Here is a 26,469-nt window from a genome sequence, read left to right as displayed (position 1 = left end):
AGCCATATTAAGGGAGATAAGCCATTGATCGTGACCAGGTTCTTGACAAAGCTTCCAATGGAGGGAAGCAGGCTTGTATCAAATCTGAACCCCCAGCAAAGCGGATAGCCATATAGCTCTAGCTATGGGACATTCAAGGAAAAGGTGCACACTTGGTGTTGGTTCATTTTTGCAGAGCACACATCTAGGATTGATATGATCCAACTTTGCATCAAATTTTCTTTGCAATTTCCTCCCCGGTTTTCAATATGTACATAATTGTGACCCTAAACTAAAGCCGCTCATCCCCTTACTACTAGCTTTTATTCGACTAAAATATACTTTTGACTCTTGACGTTTAGGAATATATATTTCTTTTTTTTCTTTTTTTGTCCTCTACGTTTCAAAATTTTTTATTTTAACTTTTCATGTATTAGAATTACCGTTGCCCATTTCCATTAGTATGATTGTCCATAATTGATTTGTTGCTTACAATAATAAAATTACAACATTTCAAAAATAGTATTTCAGGAAATAGTTAAATATGAAGACACTTAAATAATTAATGGAAATAACGACAAGCCAATATAAAAACAAGACTAAACATTAAAAAAAAAAAAAAAAAAAAAAAAGAAGAAGAAGAAGAAGAAGAAGAAGGAGGCGAAAATGAAAATTCAGAAACATTGAAGGACCAAAAAGCATATGTTTGAGTAGTGTATTTATTACTACCATCCATATCGAAGCGCAAAGATGTAAAAAGAGAGCACAGAACGTGTCGTGGCCACAGACAATAATTCTCCTACTCCGCTCGCTCATCTTCTCCTCCTCCTCCCCAATCCCAACTCGATATTTTTGGGATTAGAATTGGAAACCTCTTTCTTTTTTTTCTCTCCATCTCAATCTGTAACTGGACCCCACACAATCGACGGTTAGAATCCCGAGAGACCTGATGATCGACGGCAGTGATTAAATTAAAGTTATAAAAGAAAAAAGAAAAGAAAGAAAGTCAAAGAGAAGAGACGGTTGCACGTGGAATTGGAGCAGCTGATCAGGAATTGCAGTAGTTGGTTTAGAACTCCGAGGACGAGGAGACGAAGGTACCGTAGTAGTAGTAGTAGTAGTATAGACTATAATAGTAATAGTAATAGAAAAGAAAAGAAAAGTTTGATTGTATCTTGTTACTTACTAGTTACTACTACGTCTTTAATTCTTCTGCATATCTGAGACACAGACACAGACACAGACACACACACACACTCCTTTTGTTTGTCGGAGCTCTTTAATTTGTTTGGCTGCTAATTGAATTTGGACTTGAGGCATCTGATTTGACTGTTAGAGCAGCTCACTAGTTGGACTAAAATTTATCTAAACACCGTTTGAATTATCTTTCTTTTTCTTTAACAAATTTTTAACTTTCGTTTCCGTTTCTCACCTGCCAAACAGTGGGGTTATCTTGCTTCTTGTATGAACTTTGTTTGGCTGGCTGCAGAGAAAATTCTCAGCACCCAAACGGGGGGTAGGTTTGTCTGTTCCTTCTGCGTTAATTAATTGTACCAACTTTTGTTGGGCTGCTGAGAAAAATGATAGAATTGACCGAGGCTATTAGGACTGTTTGTCTAAGCTGCCGTGAATTACCATTTTGTTCTGTTTTTTTCCTTTGTTTTCTCAGCAGCTAAACGCAGGGTTAGTTTATTTTCAGTTCTTGGTAGTTGATATATATATGTGTGTGTGTGTGAGAGAGAGAGAGAGAGAGAGAGAAGATTCTGAATTCTTGTTGCTCAAGTAATTGTTGCTAAATTGGTTAACATATGTGGGAATTATGGTTTTTGGTAGTTGTTGTATGTATGTATGTGTGGGCAAGAGACTAGTGAATAATTGTACAATTTTCGTTACTTTGGTGCGTTAACGTTGCAAACAGTAAGGAGGAGGGTCGCGTTAGGACGATTGTCACTATAAATTTTAGTCATTTTATTATAAATGGACGATGATGGGTCCTTGGTAGTGGAAGACTTAAAACAATCTAATCTAATCTAGGTAGAAAAGTTAAAAAAGACATGTTAATTACAGAGGCGACAAATAATATAATATATCCCCCCGAGCCAAATGGAGCATACATGAAGGAGTCAGATGCTTCTTCTATTCTTTTACTTGGCGCAGCTGGGCCATCCTGGACTTGATAGGATGAATTAGTGGATGTGACTGAATTCAATTAGTCTGTTGAGAATCCATAAGTAACTTGAAGTTGAAAGTTTTGGGACTAAGGCTTTTTTGTTGGTTGTTTGCGGTTCTACATGATAAATTTGAAGAATATGATTTGTTCAATGTTATTGCATTCCTACTATATGAAACTTCTTATTGATTGTAGTTACTTGTATGATATTTATAATCTTGTGCGGTTTATACTCAAATTACTTAGTTCTTTACAAAGCAAAATCATATGAATTGGAATGGTATAATTGGAAGATTTTACTTTCTTAAGAATGAAATTCTAAAAGGATGACATGAGTTATGAATACAAGCCATCTTCCATTATTTGTGTGGTTAGTATAATTTCCAATTGGGCCTCATTGCAAGTTATTAATATGTTATTGTTTATGTAAGTTTCTTTTTTATGGAATCTTTTCAGGTCTGAACAAATGGTAGCATGTGGGATTTCAATCACAGTAAGGACATCCTGAGTTAAATTGAGCTCTTCTGTTTCCACTAGCAATTATCAGATTCACATGATTTCTTCGGGGGAATGTGCACCAGATGAAGGTGCTTCAGATAAAATGCAGCATAGACAGAGCTCTGATGGTCGAATTGCATTGGATCAGATACCTGATGATGGACTTCAAGCAAAACAATCAGATCAAGAAGCAAGCACTCCCTCGTCAATTCCTGAGAAAGCTTCACAGGCACCTGATGCTGCAGTTCAGACAAGTCAATCAGATCAAGAACAAAGTCCTTCCTCTATAATTTCTGAGAAAGGATCACAGGCCCGTGATCCTAGTAACCTTGCATCACAATCGGGTCAGGAAGGAAGCACACCACCTGTAATACGTGAGAAAGTGGTGACAGAAGATGGATATAATTGGCGGAAATATGGACAGAAACTTGTTAAAGGAAATGAATTTATACGGAGTTATTACAAATGTACGCATTCAAGGTGTCTGGTGAAAAAGCAACTGGAACGGACACATGGGGGGCAGATTATTGATGCTACCTACTTTGGTCAGCATGTTCATCCCAAACCTGAACTTATTGCCCCTGGATCTGTTGGTTTAGCCTTGTCCGTCGTAGATGAAAAACCAAATGAGCCTTCTTCAATTGGTGCGATAGGTGAGAAAGAAACTTATATCTTCAATATCTAGTTTTGTTCCATTAATGAAAAAGTGCTTGATTTATTTTGTGACCTTGTATTTTGAAGACAAATCATTGGTTGAGTATGGCCAGACACCTCATCAAATGAAGCCAGTAGATACCTCTCCATCTCGGTGTTCAACAGTTGCAGTAAGTGATGATGTGAAAGGTGCACTTTCACAAAAAAGTAGGATAAGGAATGAGGTTGTTGCTGATGATGATCTAGACTCAAAAAGACGGTATGTTAATGAACTAGCTACTTCAAATTTCTTGTCTACTAGTAGATATTTGAGCTAACTCTTTTGAACTGCCAAAAATTGAAATTATTAAACAGGAAAAAAGAAGAGTGTAATGTTGCTGTTTCAGTGGAGAAGCCTAGTGGTGAACCACGTTCTGTTGTTCAGACTTTGAGTGAGGTTGATATTGTAAATGATGGCTACCGCTGGCGCAAATATGGGCAGAAAATGGTGAAAGGCAATCCAAACCCGAGGTAACTAACAATTTCAATGTTTATATACAGTTTCAGACTCTTTAAATAATTCCTGCTTGTAGATTTTGGATTACTGGAAATTGAAGATCTTGTCAATGTGGTTTGCCTTTCTGCTCATGGGTTTTGGATTATTGGAAATTTAAAACTCTTGTCACTGTGATTGTTACAACTGATATCGTCACAACTAATGTATATCATGCAAATATCTTGGCAGGAGCAGAGATATAGTTGGTAATCCTTTTTTGTTGGATTGATATAACACCCCATTAATTTCCTCTATTGTAATTTTCATTTCTTAACGAGTAATTTATCATGCCTTGGTTGAAAGATTAGAAGGATAAGATTATGGACATTTTAGAATACTAGTCTCTTTTAGAATGGGGCAGCCGCAAATTCAGGCCACTATAGTATCTGCAAGCTCTCTCCAATTTAATATCTTGCTTGTGGTTTTGATTGGTTGTCTTCTTTGGCGTGTCTTTCAGAGAGGGCTGTGAACCTAATGGCTTCTTTATGGTTGTTTGCTATTAGAGCTTCTTTGGTATTTTGGGTTTGTAATCCTCTTTGACTTACTGGAAAGTGTTTTTGTTGAACTTTTTTTTTTCCCCAAAGATTAGGTCATTCTTGGATGGTTTCAAAATTAGCACCTTTAGTTCCAATGCTGTTAGTCATAGAAAGTTGCCCTTTCTTTTGAATATAAGGGTGGATTAGTGATAAATCAAATGTGAAAATATAGGTAAATTAGTGATAATACTTTGCAATCAAGTTTTATGCTGACTCCAGTTTTGCAATCGGGTTATGCAGGAGTTACTACAGATGCTCAAATTCTGGATGCCCTGTTAAAAAACACGTCGAGAGGGCATCCCATGATCCAAAAGTGGTTATAACTACATATGAGGGACAACATGACCACGACATGCCTCCTGCAAGGATTGTTACCCATAATACAGCTGGATCAAATGTTCATACAACAGCCCATAATGGTGAGGCAAGCACTAAATCTGAGGATGAGGAACTGAATGGCAAGCGTAGTAGAACTAAATCAGAAATGAATGGCAAGCCAGGGATTGAGACAAATATAAACGAGCGACAAACGCCAAATCCAGAACCTGTCCAAAGCTAATTCATGATGCTGTGTCTGGTTGCGGCAAGTCAGAGCCTGTATGGATGATGTTTATTCCCATGGATTGGGATGGACGTGTAGCTTATGGGAATGCTAGAAGAGCACCAACAGGTGTTTTAAAATATGTGTCAAATAACAACAGTACAACACAATTTTTCTGAATTTATAATATATATAATAGATATTTTTAGTATTTTCTTGTTAATAACATTGATGCATATTTTTAATTTTTCTGTTTTTTCTTCTCCTGCTTTTATTGTGTGTTGCTATGTATCTTGACAGGGAAGATAGTTCCAGTATATCACTGATCTAACAATAACTATACATAATGCCTTTCAAGGATTATAAGCACAAGCCATAAGCAATGCCTGTGAGTTGTTCCATAACTAAGTGCGGCGAGTGAATTGATTGTTTCCACAACTACGTACGGTCTTCCAAAAACATGCTTAGGATTGGTTTGCTTATGATGCGGTGACTTGACTAACACGCGTATTTCCCCTTTGCTAGTTTTAGAGAAACATTCAGTCATGACTCATAATTTAATCAGCACAAGTAAAGGTGACTTGACTTCCAAAGACATGCTTAGGATTGGTTTGCTTATGATGCGGTGACTTGACTAACACGCGTATCTCCCCTTTGCTAGTTTTAGAGAAACATTCAGTCATGACTCATAATTTAATCAGCACAAGTGAAGCCGTTTCAAGCACGTTGAGGGGGCTGACTCATTGAAGCCCGCCTCTTGCTCATGACTTCTTCCAAAATCAATATTTTATTTTCTTGAAAAAGACATAAATGTATGTCAAAGCACATCGATGATTAAATTCTGCAATTGCACTAGAATGTCATTCTCTCGACAAGTATAAATGCTTATGGGGTGTGGGGGGCAATGCCGAGTTTAAGTGTCCAAAAGGGAACTTCACACACATATACACAAATCAATATTTTATTTTCTTGAAAAAGACATAAATTTATGTCAAAGCACATTGATGATTAAATTCTGCAATTGCACCAGAATGTCATTCTCTCCACAAGTATAAATGCTTATGGGGTGTGGGGGGCAAGAGCCGGGGTTCAAATCTCCAGGAAGGAGCTTCGCGCACATATACACTTAAATTATGCTAGAGTAGAAATTATATCTTGTAAAAAAAAAAAAAAAAAAAAAAAAAACTTTCAGGGCATTAAATTGGTCTAAATGAAAATGGCCAAATTGGATTTATAGAAGAGTACACACGTTGACAGCACCTTCTTTAGATCTGTTGACACAGTTAAAACACAACAAAAGCACAAGTTCTACTTCAGTTTTCGATGCTGATTCCTAAAAAATGTCTCAATTGTGCTCTGTAGTTTCACTTCCATGCACAAGAAGCAACCAAGTCTCTGTCCATCCAGCCAAGATACAGAGCTCCATCTCGTTCTTGAAGCCTATATTTGTTACAGTAGTTCTCCAGCACTGTTTTAATGGTAGCGTTCACCAAGGAGCTTAAAGGGTAAGGAGTAAATCCCGCCATTTTGAACCGTGACCTCCACTTACCAAGAAGCTCATGGCGTTCCACCCTCTCAGGCCCCTCACATGCTAATATGTTAACCACCTCCCTTGCCAAGCAGTGCTGCTCAACATTGATTCGCTCCTTGTGCTCCCTTGGAAGGGTCACATCAATTGACTCAAACATAGCTGTGTAGTAGTTCAGCGTTTCAAGGAACCGCGGATAGAATGCAGCAGTATTTGTGTTAGATTCTTGCTCAACAAGGGTAACCACCTTTGGAGACAGGCTCTTGACCAGCCTCAGCAGCCTGTCCCGATGATTCTGGGTGCTGACACTCTCATCTGGCATGTGATGTAGCATAAAAGCGAAGTTCACAGCCAGAGCTTCCCCTGTTTGAACCCCAAGATTTTCTAGCTGAACCTCACAACCAGACATGGCCGCAGCATGGAACTCAAATGGCACCTTAAAAGACTCCGCAAGCTTAGATAGCCTCTTTCCCACAATAGTTAGACCTCCTCCACGAGCATAAGCTGACATGGAATCATCGATACCTGTTATGCGGATGTGGGGTGGCCCACCAGGTCTAGATGCAAAAGCCTGGATTAAAGTGAGCCATTGACTCCCCTGAGCAATTTGGAAATCAATTATGTGAACTCTCTTTTCATCCTTCATGGCTTCTGCAATAGCTCCATTTGCAGACATATACCCAAATTTGAAGTAAGGGCAAACCTCATAAAGAATGTGCATATAAGAGAGGAGTTCAGCGCTTGCTGGTTCTTTACATTTCAATGCCTTGCAAATGGTACTCCCTGAAGAGGCCAGCCGCGCAACAAGCCCTTCCAACATGTATGCTCCCAACCTTTGAATTGGTTCACCAGTAACTGACACCATTTGACGTAATTCATCCATCAACCAATGTGCCATTAACAGATCATTATCTGATACTGCTTTTGCACAGAAGATAAGGATCTGCTTTAAGTTCCTATTAGAAATTGCTTCCATTACTTGTCTACAGCTGTCCATTTCTGGTGAAGTATTGTTTATACCATTCTGGAAGGAACTATCATAGCTGTCAAGAAAATTGCAATCAGGACCCAGCATTACATTTTCCAGTTCTTTCAGTTTGTGCTTGAAATCATTTACATCATCAGTTATGCATGACCCACTTATTGGAGAGCCATAGGTATTATCAGGGGAATAGTGTTGGTCGGCAGGGTATGAATGAGAATCTTGCTGAGACATCGGGCTACCATTGGGTGAGAAACTGATAGTTGATGGGGAATTATGAACAGCATAGCTACAATTTGCTGAGGATGACTCCAAAGTGCAATACCGTTCATAGGAATTCTGAGCCAAGTAGCTGTTGGATGATTGGCTGCTATCATTGTAGTATGGCTGACGGTCAAATGTTTGAAATTGAGGCAAGCAGTTGGCCTCAACTTCTCGAATTGGTTGATAGTACAATCCGTTGGACATGCCTGAAATTCTGAGCCGCTGTGATGCTTGCATTGAAGAATAACTTGCTCACAGAGTCTGCCAGGTCCCTCAACAGAGTCTGTACAGGGAGTCTTTTCAGGGTAGGGCTGTTTTGGAACTCAACTGAAATCAACTGGCCAGAAGTTGGTTTATTCACTGTTATTTGGTGTTCATGGAAGCAAAATAGAAAGCCTTGAATTTTCTTTCGTAATGCAGCTCAATATCTGTATCACAGTAACAGACATTGGTTACACTTACACAAATATAAGCAACTTCATAAAATTTGTCTAAATTTTCAAATGCGTTCTTCTCTGTTGACAAGATACATACAGATTTGGGTAATTTGCATAAATAAGTAACAAGATCATATGGTAACTTTCAGAGAATGACCAAACACACACACACACACATGGATGGAATTCTTTGGCAGCATTTGTAAGTATATCCTAATTTACTTCAGAGAGGAAGTGGCTGTTAAATTGTTCATCTCAACAATCCACAACTATCCAGTACTTCTAGGGCATATAAATAACAGCTATTCCCCTAAAATATTGTTCCTTCTTCCTTAACTTTCTTCAATCATATCAATTGTAGACAAACTACAGAAACTGTAATATCTGCATTTTATTAATCTCAGTTAGATAGACTCGAATACTTAAGTGGTCAAAATTTGTAAAACATAGAATTCCAAATGCAAGTCAATATCTCGTGCTCTTCAATTTTATAACACAAATATCACAATCGTCCCCATTCATATAGTGTCACACCAATTAGTCAGTAATTTACCTTCCTTTCTCCCTTCAAGGTTATCTTAACCCTGATACCAAAAATCAAGGAGTAATCCACTTCACAGATTTATTCAAATCAAGAGGTAAAGACTCAATTAGGAACCTCCCCCCCCCTCCCCTCCCCCCAATAAAAAAAAAAAAATCATATAATCAGAAAATTGCAAAAACTTTCTTTAAAAACAAGAGTTCAATTGGCCATAATTACATGATAAAAATTGTTTAGAAATAACAAGTGAAATTTCCAATAAACATATATATATATAAAATGAGAGTAAGCTCAATTCCAACATAAGTAGATACAAAGTTGAAGAACACTACATAAGATGTCTCATTCTCTAGAACTAACTCACAAGGAAAAACAATTAAGGTTAGACAGTCTTATATTCTCTTTACCCCCCCCCCCCCCCCCAATCTATTACCACAGAATGCATCCTCCATTCCTTCTCTGCATTAAAAGTTACTAAATCTTCCCTCAGCTCATAAAATTCATCCAATTTGATCACGATCTTTAACAAGCAAATAAATTATAAGGAACTGTCCAACTAAATGCGTACAATTCTTAAGAAAGAAATGGTAATTTGGAAGATCATAAGATGTAAAAAAGGATCTGAAGTTCAGTATACAATTCAACATATAGATTAACACCCACAAGAGGAAATAAAACCATGAACCACATTTCACCCACAAAGTCATCAGCAATCCTCCTCTGACATAAAACAAGGTATTCATCCCTAGCCACAGCACCACTACATTGGAATTGGTTTAAAATCAATGAAACAAAAAAGAAAAAAAAAAAGAAAAACTTGTATGCCTCAGGCCAATGACATCCTTCATAAACATGCGAATCCTACTTCACCAATGGAAAACCATACAATCAACAAATAAGTTCAGTTCCAATTATCTCTTTACTATAGTTGGTCATCAAATCTCTCTCTCTCTCTCTCACACACACAGTGGCATTCCAAGTAAGAGCCATTTAGAGAGGAAAAATAAAAGGTTCAAGCTTCAATCTTTGAAATCATGAAACAAATATAAATAATAAAAACAGAGCAAGAACCCAAAAAAGAAAAAAAAAAAAATGCATAATAGCTTTTAAAGATCCAACACCAAACCATTTTAAGAAATACTGAAACATGTTTGAGAAAAAGAGTTGGGCCTCAATATTTTGCCTTAAAGAAGTGATTTTTACATACCCAGTAGTAGTAAAATCAGAGACAAAGCAGAGAAGAACTGAAGGAAAAGAAATAAGAGCAAGTGAATTATTAATAATAAGGATTGAATAGTTTCAGTCTCAGTTTCAGTTTCAAAATCATATCAATATGAGTTGCTGACAAAAACCCACCTTGCTTCAGAGGAAATTCCAAGGTTGGAATTCCACTTTCCACCACAGACCAAAGTCATTGAGTCAGATATAGAGAAATAGTCTTTCTGGCCAAAACCATCTGTCTATGGACTCTCTTTAAAAATAAGTCAATTAGCAAAAGCCCTGTAATTACTCGAAAATACTAATCTACCACTTGTACGTGCTGATCTTTTAAGGACATTTGTTTTAGCTTAAAACTCTTAATTCAATTATTGTCATAATTTTTTTAATAGAAATTATTGTGCACTTTAGCATTTTACGCTCTTTTTAATGTATAATTATGTTTTTTTTTTATAATTTATTTCTTTTAAAATTATAAGTTAATAAAAATAAGATCATGATGGCATTTATTATGATTTAATTAATTCAGTTTATTTTTTTGGATATATATATATTTTTTAAAGAAAAAAAAAACACTTTTATTTATTTATAAGTATATATACCTTAAACTCAACTTATTTCTATCTCACTAAAATAAATTATATCAAACACACACTTACCTTTTCTTTTTCTTTCTTTTTGTTTTTTGTTGATAAGGACACACTTACCTCTTAATCATATAAAAAATAAAAATTACATACGTGCTATATTTAAGTTCATTCAGTTTTTTTAAGTGATAATTTTTTTTTTTTTTTTGAGAAAGAAGTGAGAATATCATGACAAAAATGTGTATAGGTATTAAAAAATGAGTTGATCTTTCATAAAATTATATAGTTGATAGAAACTTGTGAAATAGTATGTTTTATATCATTACGATGTGAAGTTTTTGTATAGATATAAATATATTGTATGTTCTCGAATAAACGAAATAATTATTAATTTATTATTAATAATTTTTTTAGAATGAAAATTGGGAATTTTTATTAGAACATCAGCCAATATTTGCTAACAGTATAGAATAAAGATATGGAAGAACATCTTCCATCCACACTGTGTAACTACTAACATGTCTAACATGTTTAGCTAGGTTATGAGTAACAGAATTACCAAGTTAACGTATATAAGAAAAAGAAATACAGTTGGCTTCTGTCATGGCTTTTGCTGACTTAAGAATATAACCAAAAGAAGAAAGGGAAATCTCTAACTGCTAAGGATGAATCACCTTTAAGTATGCAGGAGGAACATCCTATATCCAGAGCAAAAGAACTAGCCTTCGGTGCTGCCAAGGCTTCAACTATGTTTGAAGAAACAAGGAGAGGAATCTGTTCCAACAGCGAAGCTATAGCCTAACCTTGGCTATCCTGTATCACATCCAGTCCTGCTTTGTCGATACCCTTTAATGTTTGCTCCATCAAAGTTTACCTTCCAAGAGTTTGAGGGAGGGGGAGACCATCTACTTCGTATGGGAACGTGAGTTTACCTTCCGAGAGTTTGAGGGAGGGGGAGACCATCTGCTTCGTATGGGAACATGAGTGGAAACAGATGATGAGGCTGTGTTGTTTGCTGTGTTGAGTGCTTGTTATGCATTCGAGGCAACCTGTGAAATTGGGTAATCTGCATTCTTCTATTTTATCTGATTTCTGTGCCAAGGAAAAGCGCTAGCCACATCTGCGCTATACCTCAAAAGGACTAGTCACAATTAAGGCTCCTTGTAGTTGTTAATAAAGCCCAGATCTACCTAGTAAATACCCGATGTGGGACTCATCACACACTCACACACATCATACAATCAATCAAATTAGGGCATCACAATCTCCCATACTTAAATCCTTAACGTCCTCATTAGGGCTCACTTTGTTACCAGACCTGCTCTGATACCATAAGTAACAACAGTATCGCCATTTTTTCTAGGTTTTTTTGTTGTTGTTTTTTTCCTTCTTTCTAGGCATGTAGAATGAGTTTTGAGATGGTGGAAAAGCAATTAGAGATGAAACCTGAACTCCAGGGTAGAGCTCCATACTTATGAGATTTCTAGACAGTCCCAAAGAGCATGCAACACACTTTTTGGGGCCTCATTTCAGTGATCACATGTATCGGACATAAGGATTTTTCATTTTTTTTTTAATAAAAAATTCACCTTCACTGGTAGTGCATCTCCACATGACCTCCAAAGGAAATTTTTTACTTTGTTTGGAACCGATAAGCCCCAGACTAGCTTCCAAACTCCACCATTAAGGTCCGGACTTACAGTGATTGAGTTATTTGTGTTCTCATTTGCAAGAAAACTATAACCCAACTCCACTGTGTAATGACCCAAAGAAGTATAAGGCCATATTAGCTTGTCATCAGAGTAGGACCTGCACAATGGGATGCTTTTTATCAAATCAACTTCATGAAGATTAAACAAACCTTTCAGTAGAATTGAATCCCACTGTCTAGAAACCGGATCAATAAGATCTACCACCCTTGCTTCCTTAAAACGATTAACCACTGGGGAAAAAACTCTTGGATGCTCACAAGATGGAAACCATGAATTAAGCCAAACCCCAACTGACTCCCCACTACCCACTCTCCACCTAGCATCATTTAAAAGGACATTATGACCTTTTAATATATTATGCCATGCATAAGAGCCAGTACTAGAATCAGTGGCTTCCATGATAGAATAATTAGGAAAACTTTTGGATTTAAAGACTCGATAAAATAGTGATTCCTTATGATGCAGTAGTTTCCATGCTTACTTTGCTAACAAAGCATCATTAAAGAGAGCTAGGTCCTTGAACCCCATTCCTCCTTTATATTTAGCTTGACACAGGGTTTCCCATTTAACCCAATGAACTTTTCTTCACCACCCTTTTTGTTAGGATTAATGCTTTTAAATCCTATTGTATGATACTATGTATGTTATTATGTATGACTTAATGTTGTATTTAATAAAGTTGTTTTATTATTATCTGAAATAATGGTAACATGAATATTGAGACATTATCATATAGTCCATGAGATGCATAGTATGTGATTTATGTGAAAAGTCACAGAAGATATAAATCACAAGTTCTTTGTAAACTCAGAATTGTAGTTTGTAGTCGGTGATGAAATTGAGTTTTTCATCTGCGAAGACTATAACATATCAACTAAGATGATTTGTCTTGATCATGAAAATAGAGTTTCTAGTTGGTATGTTGATATGTTTTAAGAGTTAAAATATATTGAACTGGACCGGTGTGAGATTTATTATTCTCCTAACGACTGTCAAATGAATAATAAACTCACGACTTATATTTGCATGAACTCTTAATCTTGAGAGAATCATGGACTTGATCATGAAGTGTGAGTTGCTTTAATATATCAAGAGTGAGGTCTAAAGAAACGATCAAAATCTCAGTATGTTGGGCAACCACATTTAGTGTTAATGGAACATATATTCTCAAGATGAAATTCATAGTCTCTTAATGGAGATACAAAATATTCCCTTGAAATAAGTTTAATGGTTTTGTTATTCAGAATGTTAGGCCTAACTACTTTAGTAAATTGTTGCTAACGTATATATTTATGAAATTGGATTTCATAAATATATGATGAATAATTTAAAGGATTAAATCGGGTACTCAAGGATAAGATGTAGTAATTTACAAAGTGGCAGTCTACATTCATGACTTTGTATTACTACGAATATTTTATGAAGGGGTTGCATGTATAATAAAGTCTTGGGATATAATTTATAGATAAGGCCTAGAGTGAAACTATATTTATATAGTGGTATTAAATATAGTTAATGGTAACTTTGGACTTGTCAAGAGTTGACAGAAAAGCCCAAGACCCATTGGAGCTAGTGTCTTATTGGTCCCTTTTGGTCCCACTCCAAGCCACATACTAAAGCCTAATTGGAAAGGCCCAAAAGACCAGTCCAATTAGATAATCAGTTAGATACAAAGGGAGAAACATACAGAAATTTCTGTAGAGAATTGAATAAACATTATTGCGAAGTGGTGTAAGAAGTGTTAGACACTTTGACATTCTCCATTTGGAACTGATTGAGAGACCACACATCTTGGGCGTTAGTGAAAGTGGAGTGAAGATCAAAAGTATTTCCAAGTGTTTCCGATCTTTGTTTTGAAATTCAACACACCAAGATACACTCTCTTGTTCTTGAATTCTAAAACTTATATAGTGCATGTTATCGATTGTGAATGAAGTAGATCCGTTAAATTTCCGCTGCGTATGTTTTATATGAGATTCAAACCATGTTTAATCCTATTATCCTTCACTTTTGTCCCCATTAAAACTTCCTAATTAGACTTTAAGCTCATTGGGAGTTTGAAGCAACTCATTGTGTATGCTGGGATAGCTGGGACCACTACCTTGATTAATATTTCACTTCTAGCCTAAGATAGTAGCCCTTCTCCTTGAGTTTTTTTTTTTAAATTTTTTTTAATTTTTTTTTTAATTTAAGAAATGAGGCAATATGAGAAGCATTAGGATTACCATCACTTGTGTGGAGGAATAAAAAGGCAAGCTTCTATTATTAATTGATCTAATGATTTTACTTATCTGTATTATATCTAAAAACTGAAGCGTAGCGTTTAATGTTGTTGTGCTCTTGTTGAGCCATATCAGCGCCACATCATCAACCTATTTTTAATATTTTCTCTCTCATTTTTAATTACTTTTCTCCTTATTAATTTGTCATTTTACAATTACACATTTTCCAACATTGACTTACGTTTACCTTTCTATCCCCCCACTACTCTATAGTTTATACCTTAACCTTATAATTTCTCCATTCCTTCATCTTCTTTTTACTTTAACTTTTCTTCTCGCCATTTTTTTACTATAAAATTTTGTTATTTTCTCTTCCATTCAATCCATATTTTGCTCACACAAAAAAGTGAATACTGTCTCTCTCTCTCTCTCTCTCTCTCTCTCTCTCTCTCTATATATATATATATATATATATATATATATATAGATATCTAAAAACTGAAGCATAGCGTTTAATGTTACTACGCTCTTGTTGAGCTACATCAACACCACATCATTAATTCATTTTCAAAATCTCCTTTTTAATTAATTTTCTCCTTATTAATTTGCCTCTTTACAATTACACATTTTCCAACATTTACTTACTTTTACCTTTCTGTCTTTCCACTACTCTATAGTCTATACCTTAATCTTACAATTTCTTCATCCCTTCATTTTTTTTTACTACAAAAATTTGTTATTTTCTCTTCCACTCAATCCATATTTGCTCACACAAAAATGTGAATACTCTCTCTCTCTCTCTCTCTCTATATATATATATATATATATTCTTTCTTTTGGTGGATGTTTAATTCTTTAGACTGATGAATTTTTATGTTTAACTTCACTTTAGGTTGATATGAATTGGTTATATTTTAAAATTTTTAATCTTTTAAATTTTATTTTCTTTGTTTGTTACGTGTTATTCTATGAAATTACAAAATGATTTAATATTATTCTATTACATAATATGACTTGGATAATTTGGTGTTTACAACTATACATTGTCTTTTGAATATTCTTCTAATCATTTTCTTTTATATAATTTTGTTATTTGTCTCACATTCTCTTCCAAAAAAGGTGATTATCTCTCTCTCTCTCTCTCATTAATTCTTTCTTGCAATTCTATTTTAGATTGATGATTTTTTTTTTAATCTTTACTTTTGGATGATACACTTTGGTGTTGTGTTTTTTGAGTTATTTATCACATATGCTCTCTATCCCTCTTATAGTTTTGGTTTGAGTTAATTTTTAGATATTTTAGAAGTGAGATGATTATGTATTTGAATGTCTCTATAAATTATTTGAGTAATATTAATTGTAAATTTGTGATGAGATTTGGTTATCATGATAATTTTTTTAAGAGAATAAGAAATTCAAATAATTAATTTTTGGAACTTCAAAAATTTTAGTTGTAGAAAAAAAAAAAACCATAACACACTGTACAAAGGTTTGAATAATATAGATCACTCGAAAAAAGAATAGTATTTCTATTTTTTATCTTAAAAAAACAATGAAATAATAATTGTATATTTTTTCATATTGAATGAGTTTGTGACTAGTATTTATAATTGGACATGATCAATACATGGCCAAAAGCAACGCTATCCAAAATTAGCAACTACCTCTACCATAAATGTTTTATTTTTGTATTGTTTTTTGGTCCTAAAAACCTCTGCCATAATTCAAAATTGTAGTACACTATTAAGTATTAACTGATTGGTTTTATCACATCACTCAAGTCACCGGTATAGGATGGGAGCTATAAATGAGATTAGCTTGTGACTTATGAGAGAGGTGTACGAAAAAGATCATTAATCATATAGAAATAAATAACACCCATGGGCTACCAAATTTTTCAGTAAGATAAAAGTTCGCTTGCAAATGAGAGAGAGAGAGAGTCATTAAAATATTTCAACTAGGATTTGTATGGATGCCAAGGCATCTTTATTTGAAAATAAGGTCAGTATATGGTTATTAAAAAATAATTTGGTTTAAGTGCAGCTAACTACTACATCAACATGATGACACATTAGTGATTTGTGTACAATAACCTTTTTATAATGTGTTTGCATGCGAGTGCCAACTACTACTCTACTAGTACTACCTTAAGCTACGTCTAGCTCACCTTGAGAGGATGAACTCCCCTAGGTTAGGACTCCCAAATTCCTATATGGAAAAATTAGGGGTGTTTGGATTTCATGTTTCTATAACTCATAACTCTGTTTCTATTACCCATAACTAAAAAATGGTGGGACTCATGACTAAGAGGCTTGTTTGGATTTTGTTTCAAGTTATTGTTTTCATCACTCAATTCTCTGATTTTTGAGTGATGAGTTATGGAAACTGAAAACACATTTTAGGTGTTTTCAGTTTTCATAACTCAGTTTTCAATGGCATTTCCGTAAATATATTCACATGGTGGCCCCCATTTTCTGTGTCTAGTCTCATCCTTCAGACCATCTCTTTTTTTTCCCCTTCCTCTTCTCTTCCCAAGCCACTCTCTTCTCTCCATACCCATTGGCTATTAACACAGCCCATCCTTCAAACCATCTCTTTTCCTCTATCTCATCACAAAATTTTTTTTCTTCGTTGTAAGCTTTTTTTTTTTTGTATTCTTCATCACATAATATTTTTGGTCTTCGCTACACTCCATGACCGAGTAAGGATGGGTTTGGATTTGGATTTGGGGTTTCAAAATACAAACATGAATGGATTTCAAAATAGCCATTCCTTGAACACGGCAGTTAGGGTTTCGGTGGTGGTGTCCCAGCCGAGACCGTGGAAGAAGATCTTGCGGTGGGCTGGGTCCTCATCTGCCACTTTTCGGATCCAATCCGCCACATCACGGTGCTTATCCGTTGCTTTGCGGAGTAGGTTTATAATCTAGTCCTTACTGAAAGGTTCCAGAAGGTTCTGTATCAGCCCATCATCATCGTCATCGTCGTCGCCATCGGCGCGCTGGCTGAGGTGGAGGTAGAATTAGCCGTTTGATTGGCCGCATTTTGTTGTTGTTGTTGTTATTGTGGTTGAAGCTGAGTTCGGGTTTGTGTTTTGGGAGAGTAACAGGGGTGAAGGGGAAATGAGAAAAGAGGAAATGGTGGGGAATGGGTTCCACGGGTAGGCTTAACAGAAGGGTCTGACCAATTTATAGGTATGGGGCCCACAAAAAAGTAGAAAAATTGAGTGATGAGAAATTGAGTGAAGTGTGCTAAACGGGTGGGTATAGAAAATTGGGGTATTTTAAGTGATGAGTGATGAGTGACGAAAATTGAGTGAGGAGTGATGAGTGATGAAAAAAAAAACCAAACAGGCCCTTAGAAACTAAAAATTTGCTTTCATACCATTTGAATGGGGAAAAAAATACTAATTTTGATTAATTTATCAAATATTGGAATTTAATTAATTTATCTCCCTTGTACACACCCAAAATTGGGAATCATGTGGGTCTATTACTGTTACATTGTTATGAACTAATCTAATAGCTATTTTTTTTTTTGGTAAATAATAATAGCCAATTTTGCAATTGAATTGTGGAATTCACGCATTAACATTAGGGCTGTACATTAACCAAATGGCTTATTAACGGTTTGGGTTGGATTCAAGAAAAAAATTGTTTATATTTGTTTATTTAACAAATAAGTCAAGTTTAGTTTATGTTTAAGTTTAAGTTTAAGTTTAGGCTTAACTATTAACAAATTAAATTAAGACAAATAATGTACTTGTGAACAAATTCATGAACATAAGGCTCAATTAATATAAATAATACTAGTTGTTAACTCCTACATCGAAGAGAACTCCTCCCACTTTCTCACTTATAAGCTTGCGCCATGGTGAGGAGTGTACCATCAGTTATTAATAACTGATGGTACACTCCTCACCATGGCGCAAGTGAGAAAGTGGGGGGAGATGTTCTCGATGTGGGACAAAAGGTGTCAAGCCAGCATGATTACAAGGCCAGTCCTTGGTCCGAGGTGAAAATCCTGAGTACCCACATTAAGTATAAAATATGATTTAATCTCGATTTATTTATTAACAATTATATATTATAAAAGGAAAAAAAAATTCTTGTACAATTATTATTATTATTTACAACGCATAAAAAAACTTATGGAACATAATTTTTTTTTTTAAATCATTATAAATTAACAGAATTTGTTAATGCACTTGGAATTGAATTTGTTCCCCAAAATATGCAACTCTTTATCTAACTTAAAAATAAAATCTACAAAATATGAATTTAATACATTAAAAAAAGTTTTATATCCCTAAACTTATATTTAGGGGTTTTTACTGTAGCAACCACACTATCATTTGTTCTTAGAAATTTAGTTAAAACCCGTAATTCTTATTCCATAACCAAAGATTCTCAATTAATATAAAAAATAAAATGGAGCATCAAACATATCAAATTCTATACCCATTTAACAAAATTTGCTTCACATTGAATATTCACTAATTTTGTAACAAATAGACAATCCTCTTCTACAATATCCAACGGCTAAACCTTAAAATAACCCAACTTAGAATTTGGAATGGTGAATACTATTAGTGGATAGCAATAACCACAAAAATTATCTTTTCTGATTGCCTACAATAACAAGTTAAATGGCTATAGTAGATCTTTGTATATAGAGAACAACCTTATTGTTTAAAACTAAATTAAATGAATGGGTTTACAATAGAATTAGGTCTCTTGGGCCTATACACATAAACCTAACACCTCTAACAATTTAAACATTCTTGTAGGGACATCGAACAATGAATTACCCACAATAAGAAAATCACGGCCATAGAAAAGAAAACCACGGCCAAAGAAATAATTGGTGCCATATTGAACTGCATAGGTTATGCAAAATACATGCGGGAAGTGGAGAGCTGGGACGAAGCAACATACCAAAAGCAACAGAGGGGGAAACTATTGAAATATAAGAAATATAGTATGGAAATATAGGTCATATTGAAGTATATTACGTAGCCACCTTGGAGATTTAGGACGAAGCAACATACCAAAAGCTGTCTAGTTGGGACTCTAATCCATGGTGAAGGGATTGGCTTGGGGTGGAGGCAGGGAACATACAAAGAGTTGAGAGGAAAGCAACAACCTTTATTCATAGATATTCATGTTTCTTTATTCACTTGGGACTCTAATTCATGGTGAAGGGATTGACATGTATGACATTTTTGTTTTTGTTTTCTAATACACCACTTCTTCTTTGTACCTTAGAACTAAGAGCTCTTAAATAAATAAATAAATAAAAAGCTGGTATTTTTGTTTTTGCTTTTTAATACACTACTTCTTCTTTGTATCCTTAGAACTAATAGCCCTTAAAAATATGAGAATGGTTGGATCTGGAAAAAGAGCTGTAGGAATTTTTTTCCTTAAGCATATCCAAATGAAAAGCAATTTATGATGATATGATTTTTTAGAAATTAATATTAATAATAAAAGGATTAGAAGAAGAATTTGGATTGTAATATTATATTAGAATATATAGATAAATTAATAATAAAATGATTAGATAATGAATTTGGATTATAATCAAATTTAAACTTTTATCAACTTAGAAACAATAGGAGAAGAATATAAGGACAGAAAAATATTTATTTATTTTAAAGAAAATCTAACTTAATATTACTAAAATATAATATGAGTGATGATGTGAAAAATTGTGGAGTAAGTCAACAAATGGTCAAAGGTTTCGGTTATATATATGTATAAAATTTTAAAATATATTTATATAGACTAAGATTGGACTATGTAAAATTGTAAAGAAGTTCATGCATCAAATTATTACTATGTAAGTTTGATGATATGAATAGTTCATTTTGTAATAAGATTATAGGGCAAATTACAACTTACCTACTTGTGGTTTTATTAAAATTTTAGTTCCTTATTTGTGGTTTGAAATTTGACACTTTACCTACCTAAAATTTGACTGAAATTTTAAGTTGTCTATCTTGTATTTTTTTACTTTTTTTGTGTTTTTGGACGAGAGGAACATAAAAGTGGAGTAAAATTATATATTTAGCTATGTTTTTAACAGAGATAAGTTATGGAAATTTAATTGAGCGAATCTCAGGTGGGTAAAATGTCAAATTTTAAACCACATGTAAATAACTTAAATTTTGGTCAAACCACAGGTGAGTAAGTTGTATAAAATGTCAAATTTTAAACCACATGTAAGTAACTTAAATTTTGGCCAAACCACAGGTGAGTAAGTTGTAATTTGTCCAAAATTATATACAACTTTTAATAATACAAAGTTAGTGAATGAAATTTTTATAAATTCATAAAAAAACCATTCAATCTAAATTATTTAAACAATATAGTTTCAATTATAATTTAGTTATTAATTATTATCATTATTATTATTATAAAATTTGTGAAGATAAAGACAAAATTTTTAGTTGTAATGTTTAATATATATATATGTAAGTGCACAATTGCACCTGGACCCAAAAACAACTACGGGCTCAGGCCCAATGAGCCTTAAACAATGAAATTTGTAGAGTGTGGACTTGAAACCTAGGTTAGAAGTACTGAGAACTTGATGACGGACTAAAAGTTACAAACACTTGTAAACAACAAACGATAATTGCAAATAGACCTCCTCGGACGTGAGCCGAGGACTACTTCTGTGTTATTTCTCTTTCTTTCTTTAAATGTTACAACTCTTAATTTCTTTCTTAGTTCCCGACCCCTCTTCCCTTTGGCCTTCACCCCCCTTAAATACTTCATTCCCTGATACTTTTTGGACAGTGACTAGAAGTTTCAGCCCTACTGTTCAGGGGTCACTTCCCCATTAATGCGGCCAGGGAGGTAGATGCAGAGCCTTTAATGCGGAGGTGGCAGCCTTTGCACTTGATATTTTCTCCAGCACTGGTACATCTAGAAGGTTCAGGGTATCGCCTTTTAACCATTAGTCCTTCCAGAGTTATACCTTGACCTTCATAATGAAGTTTTGAGTTCTCTTAGATTTGCCCGCGGAGAAGCTCGTTCTCGGCTGTATTATCGGATCCTCGGCGTATGGGCCAATTCATAGAGTTTAATTCTGGAGTAGGTCGGCCCTCCATGCTACAGTCCAAAGGCCCATATGCCCACTTGGGTCCTTTTACCCCCCACAATATATATATATATATATATATATATATATATATATATATATATATATTATAAATAAGATTGAATTTTTTTTTTTGGAGAAATAAATACACACACACAAGAAAAAGGGAAAGGGGTTTTAACACAAAGGCACACCACAACTCTACTCAAAAGCTATGATAACTTTTAAGGGAGGGTGGAGTAAGTTATACTACACACAGCACACTCTCTTAAACAATATAAGATTGAACTTGTTCAATAAGAAAACATAAACATGTAATCTAGTTTGATAATAAACTCAAATTGAAACTATAGGAACCAAACAAGCTGGTTAAATTCCATTCAAAGTAGGCCAACTAAAACCCACCCAACCAACCATATAGCATGTAGCTAATGCTAAATCATTAGTAATTGTAATTATGCGAAATGCTAACGAATGCCCTTAGGACAATAGTTAACAATTCATTTAAAGAAAGTTTTGATGGAAAAAGAAAAAACATAATATTTTGACAATTTTTTTCATTTTCTATAAAAATGATGTCAAAACTTTCTTAAAATATTAATTATTAGATTGTTGCACATGTATAAGATACTCATAAATTTTAATTGGGTCTCGTTAATGTGTGCCCTAAGGGCACACATTAAGTCATTTATTTTTGGAAACATTTTATGAGAAATTGAAAAAGTTTTAAAGTTGTAAAATTTTTTCAATTTCCGATAAAATTTTTTCAAAAAATAATATATTATTATTTGTCTTTAAGGCACACGTTAATAAAATTCATTCTAATTATCTCTTGAAAAATTGGTGAAGAATATGGAAGTCTTTTTGGTTGATGCGTTGCTTGGGGTCTACTACTTTACAGATTATATTACATGATTTTTTATATAAGATAGAAATTTTACTTTAACTTAAATTAAGTGTATATATATATGTGAAGCTTGTTATTGAAAACTTGAACTCTAGTTCTTACTTCCTACTCTTCTCACCTTAAAAGTACTTATATTTATAAAGTGACTATCATACAAATATTGTGCAATATTGTGCAGTATATGGTTTAGCGGACAGAACTGAAGCTTACGTTAGAGGCATACATGTCGTTGAAAGTAGTGCCTGACACGTCAGCTAAGCTAACAATGCTCCTTTTTTCTCTCCTAGTAGCTTGTCTTTTCACTTTCAGTATCTTCAATATTATAATTCCCCATTTTACTGTCTCTTCAATATCTGATATTATCCCAATATCCACTAGGACCTTATTGCCCTCCTATTGAATCCTTTTAATTTGACCTATCAATTATCAATGAGTTTGTTTGTTTTTTTTTTTTTAATTTTTTTTTATATCTGTACTTCTTTGGTCAATTAATAATAATTTGGCATAGTGAAAATTTGTTTTGATATGATTTACATGGATTTTTAAGGTTATATTTTATTGAAACTGTAAATGATCTTATCATCAAAATGATTGTCTGATCATCATGAGTGATATTACTTTCGCTATTACACATATATAACTAGGAAAAGTATTTTATCTTCCTATAGCTAGTATCTTGTTTTTAAACTTTTTTGATATGCATGCCTTAAGCTACAAAGATCATGTCTTTGACTCCACATTGATTCAAAATTGAACAACCCACCAGCCTCAGTCTAAAGACGGGAAGAAATATAAAATAAAAAAAAAGAAGAAAATTGTGTTGAGAAAAACCCTTTCTAAATTAAAAAAGAAAAGCAAAGAAAAAGAATTAAGCAACGTTAGGGAGTAGTAGACATCCTCAATGTTGGACTTGGTATCTCATTTACTTATTTTGTCCCATCACTTTATGCGCATGCTAATATAAGATAGAATATATAGTACTGAATTTTGTGATATCCTATCCCAAGCTCAAATAACAAATCCGTTTATCTAGAAGAACCATAAAATTAATAATGAATAAGAAGAATTGAAGGGGTTATTTCTAACTCAAAGATTTGAAAACCTTAAACATATCCACTCTTTGATGCTAATAATTAATGAGCATCCGTGTTTAGGGAATAATAATAATACAACTTTGTGAACATGCAAGTAATCTAATCCTTAAAAATAAACTGTTTATGGGAATCAATTGTGCAAAAGAACTGAGAAAAAGGTAATCTTGTTGCTATCTTGTCCCCTCCAAAGTTAGTGTACCTTATGGCCCACATAATTCTTATCTTCAATCTCCCTCTTTAATTCTTGATTGCACATTTGGAAATTTGTCTGTCCTTGTACCTGTTGTATGTATTTGCGGGAGACATATAGTGCTTTTAGCTTTGCTTCAATTCTATAACAAAATCAAAAAGCTTTGCTTCAAATTAATACAGCTTGCAAGTGAAAATGACCCACCAAAATGGTTCAATTTTTCTTGATTGTTTGCGTCTGCATATATATATATATATGGCGGTGATTATATTGGTTGTGGCTGACTGCTTTCTTAGAATCTTTCCCACAAGCTTATGCCAAGGTCCTTATTATGCCTAAAAGACAAAAGGTTTTGTATGGTTCATACAAACACAACAATGAGAATTTGGAAAAGTCTACACACTGCTGTTGCCCATCGTACACTGTATTGTATTTATATGGCAGTGTTTTTATGATTGATGTACAGGGTTATATCTGTAGGTTTCTCATGGAAAATTTTAGTAGCAAATAATAATGACAAAGAGACATGAAATTGTTCATTTTCTTTATCACTGACCAAAAGTTTTCCTATGGCATTGTGATCTATTAGACATATTTAGGTACGTTCCTTGAAACTGTCTGCAGGATGCACGGAGAAAAGGAATAACTAGACATATTTTTGATGAATTGAATTCATGCTAAACAATTAAAATTCTTCACCCATTTTATTTGAAAATTAAAAGATTCTTTTTTCTTTAATCAGAGGCCTATTAAGCTTATAAATTGCATAACAGGAGGATATAATTTCTTTCCCTTGAACCTCCTTTCTTTAGGTGTAGGTCAAATTTGAAATTCCTTATTTTAACAATTAAATTTGTTGATAGCCACAAAAACAAGACTTAAAAAGAAAGCATTGGTAAAGTCTTCCATGTCCCCTCTCCCTCTCACCGATAATTATTTTATCTATCCAATTTATACATTTTTTTTCTTATAATATGTGAAGGATTTTACTAACGTGTGTTCTAAGGGCACACAATAGTATGACATTTTTGAAAATATTTTTATTGAGAATTGAAAAAGTTTAACAACTTTTTTAATTTCTCATAAGGGTACACATTAACCAGACCCATATGTGAACTCTATACTCTACAGTTGAATGAGATCGACACAACATAAAAAAGATAATGCATATAAAAGATATCTTTTCCACGTTAAAAAGTTAATATGGACTCTAATATGACACGTGTTGTTAAAAGTATATCAATTAATAAGATAATAATAAAATTTTTAATTAATTTTTATTTTAGATACATGAATTTTTTTTTTAAAAAAAATGTGTAATAACACTCACAATATCCCTATCAAACACTTCACAACATTGGGATGATAATATAAACATGCGCATGTACCTGCTCTGTGACTGTGAGACTAAAGGCACTAGCAGTCCAAATTCATGTCTGAACTTTACAAAGTGCCATGAAGCAATTGGGAGAACCAAAGCCATAATGAGACCTTGACTTTGTATGCATATTTCCCTGTCATCACGCCGACCATGTTAGGGCTTTTGGGAGATTGGCTCCATTGATACATTTTTTTGCTTTGTTTTTTTTGGGTAAACATTTATATTTTTTTGCTTTGTTATTTGCAGGTTTTGTCCTTATCTTCCCAAAGTAGAAGCCCTGGCAGACTGTAATGGGTCCAATAACCCATTTTGTAATACATTTTGGGTCACACGTGGACCCTTGTTGGCACTTAGTGTATCTATCTTGGTCCTCATTGTTGAATTCTTTGCTTCAAGTCTTAGGCTCTTTATTTTATTTATCAATAGCGTGGCAAAAAGCAATAAGAGAGATGTCCACGTTTTGTTTCTTGCGCACAAAGATGTCTAGGAGAGAAAAATACTTTTTTTTTTTTGAAAGTAGACTACTATTCATTCATCAGAGACATTAAAGCACAACGGAGTGGAGCAAATGGAAAAATAAAGACTTTCATGGCTTGCTTTTAGGGGGTCATGGTAGAGTAGGGGATGGGACAAAGGGGGCTCAGTTCCTTTCTAGACCTAGGTGATACTTGTAGATAGAGGTGTTCGCAGTGCGGTGCGATGTGGTACGGTTTTAGGTTATTTTTACCACTACACTTTGCGGTATGGTTTAGCCAAAATTATAATCGCATTACACCTCATTTTTGCGGTCACATATGCGGTGTGGTGCGGTGCGGTTTAGAGTTTAGCCAAAATCATAATCGCACCGTTTCTCATTTTTACGATCACATGTGCGGTGCAGCGTATAAAATGCGGTTTAAAGTCGGTATATTTTTCAAAGTTTGGACTTTTCCTGCCCAACCCAAAATTGATTTTTCCCTTTGTTTTAGGTCACATTTTAAGCTATTAAGCTAATTTTTCTTTATTTTAGGCTAGCTTTCCTAATCAATTTTTTTTTTTTGAAAACTAGGGTTATTAAACTATTAATAATATATTTAATATTAAAAAATAAATATATTAATATATAGTGAGGGTGTGATGTGGTGCGGTGCGGTGCAGTTAAGCTATTTTACGAGCGGTTTTGGTGCGGCTTTTGTGGTTTGGTGAACACCTCTATCACTCCAGACTTTGCAAGCCAAGCAAGATCATAGGCTCTTCTGTTGTGTTCCCTTTTTATGAAGAGTCTAGCTACTAAAGGAGGGTAGAATGTTGAGGATCCCGCTGAAGATGTGGCCAAGTGACCCATCAGTCTTCTTGGCATTAATAGATTGCACACTAGCTAGAGAATCTGATTCAAAGATAGGGTGGG

At 34.2% G+C, this 26,469-nt stretch overlaps 2 protein-coding genes across 2 annotated transcripts; one reads left to right on the top strand and one right to left on the bottom strand.

Annotated features, from left to right (window-relative positions):
* Nucleotides 1-725: 725 nt before the first annotated feature.
* Nucleotides 726-5,176, top strand: LOC142641208 (WRKY transcription factor 1). The gene is made up of 5 exons (XM_075815611.1): nt 726-1,076; nt 2,606-3,300; nt 3,389-3,560; nt 3,656-3,811; nt 4,613-5,176. The coding sequence occupies exons 2-5, from the start codon at nt 2,703-2,705 to the stop codon at nt 4,929-4,931; spliced, it is 1,245 nt and encodes a 414-aa protein (XP_075671726.1). The 5' UTR covers nt 726-1,076; nt 2,606-2,702; the 3' UTR covers nt 4,932-5,176.
* Nucleotides 5,177-6,114: 938 nt separating this feature from the next.
* Nucleotides 6,115-10,138, bottom strand: LOC142637969 (scarecrow-like protein 21). The gene is made up of 2 exons (XM_075811960.1): nt 10,022-10,138; nt 6,115-8,115 (listed from the first exon to the last, which is right to left on the bottom strand). Exon 2 carries the CDS (start codon nt 7,922-7,924, stop codon nt 6,278-6,280), a length of 1,647 nt encoding a protein of 548 aa, XP_075668075.1. The 5' UTR covers nt 7,925-8,115; nt 10,022-10,138; the 3' UTR covers nt 6,115-6,277.
* Between the last annotated feature and the right edge of the window lie 16,331 nt (nt 10,139-26,469).

Source organism: Castanea sativa, chromosome 6, assembly GCF_040712315.1.
Source record: "Castanea sativa cultivar Marrone di Chiusa Pesio chromosome 6, ASM4071231v1".
In the NCBI taxonomy this organism is placed as follows: domain Eukaryota; kingdom Viridiplantae; phylum Streptophyta; class Magnoliopsida; order Fagales; family Fagaceae; genus Castanea; species Castanea sativa.
This window is presented reverse-complemented; position numbering and strand designations above follow the sequence as displayed.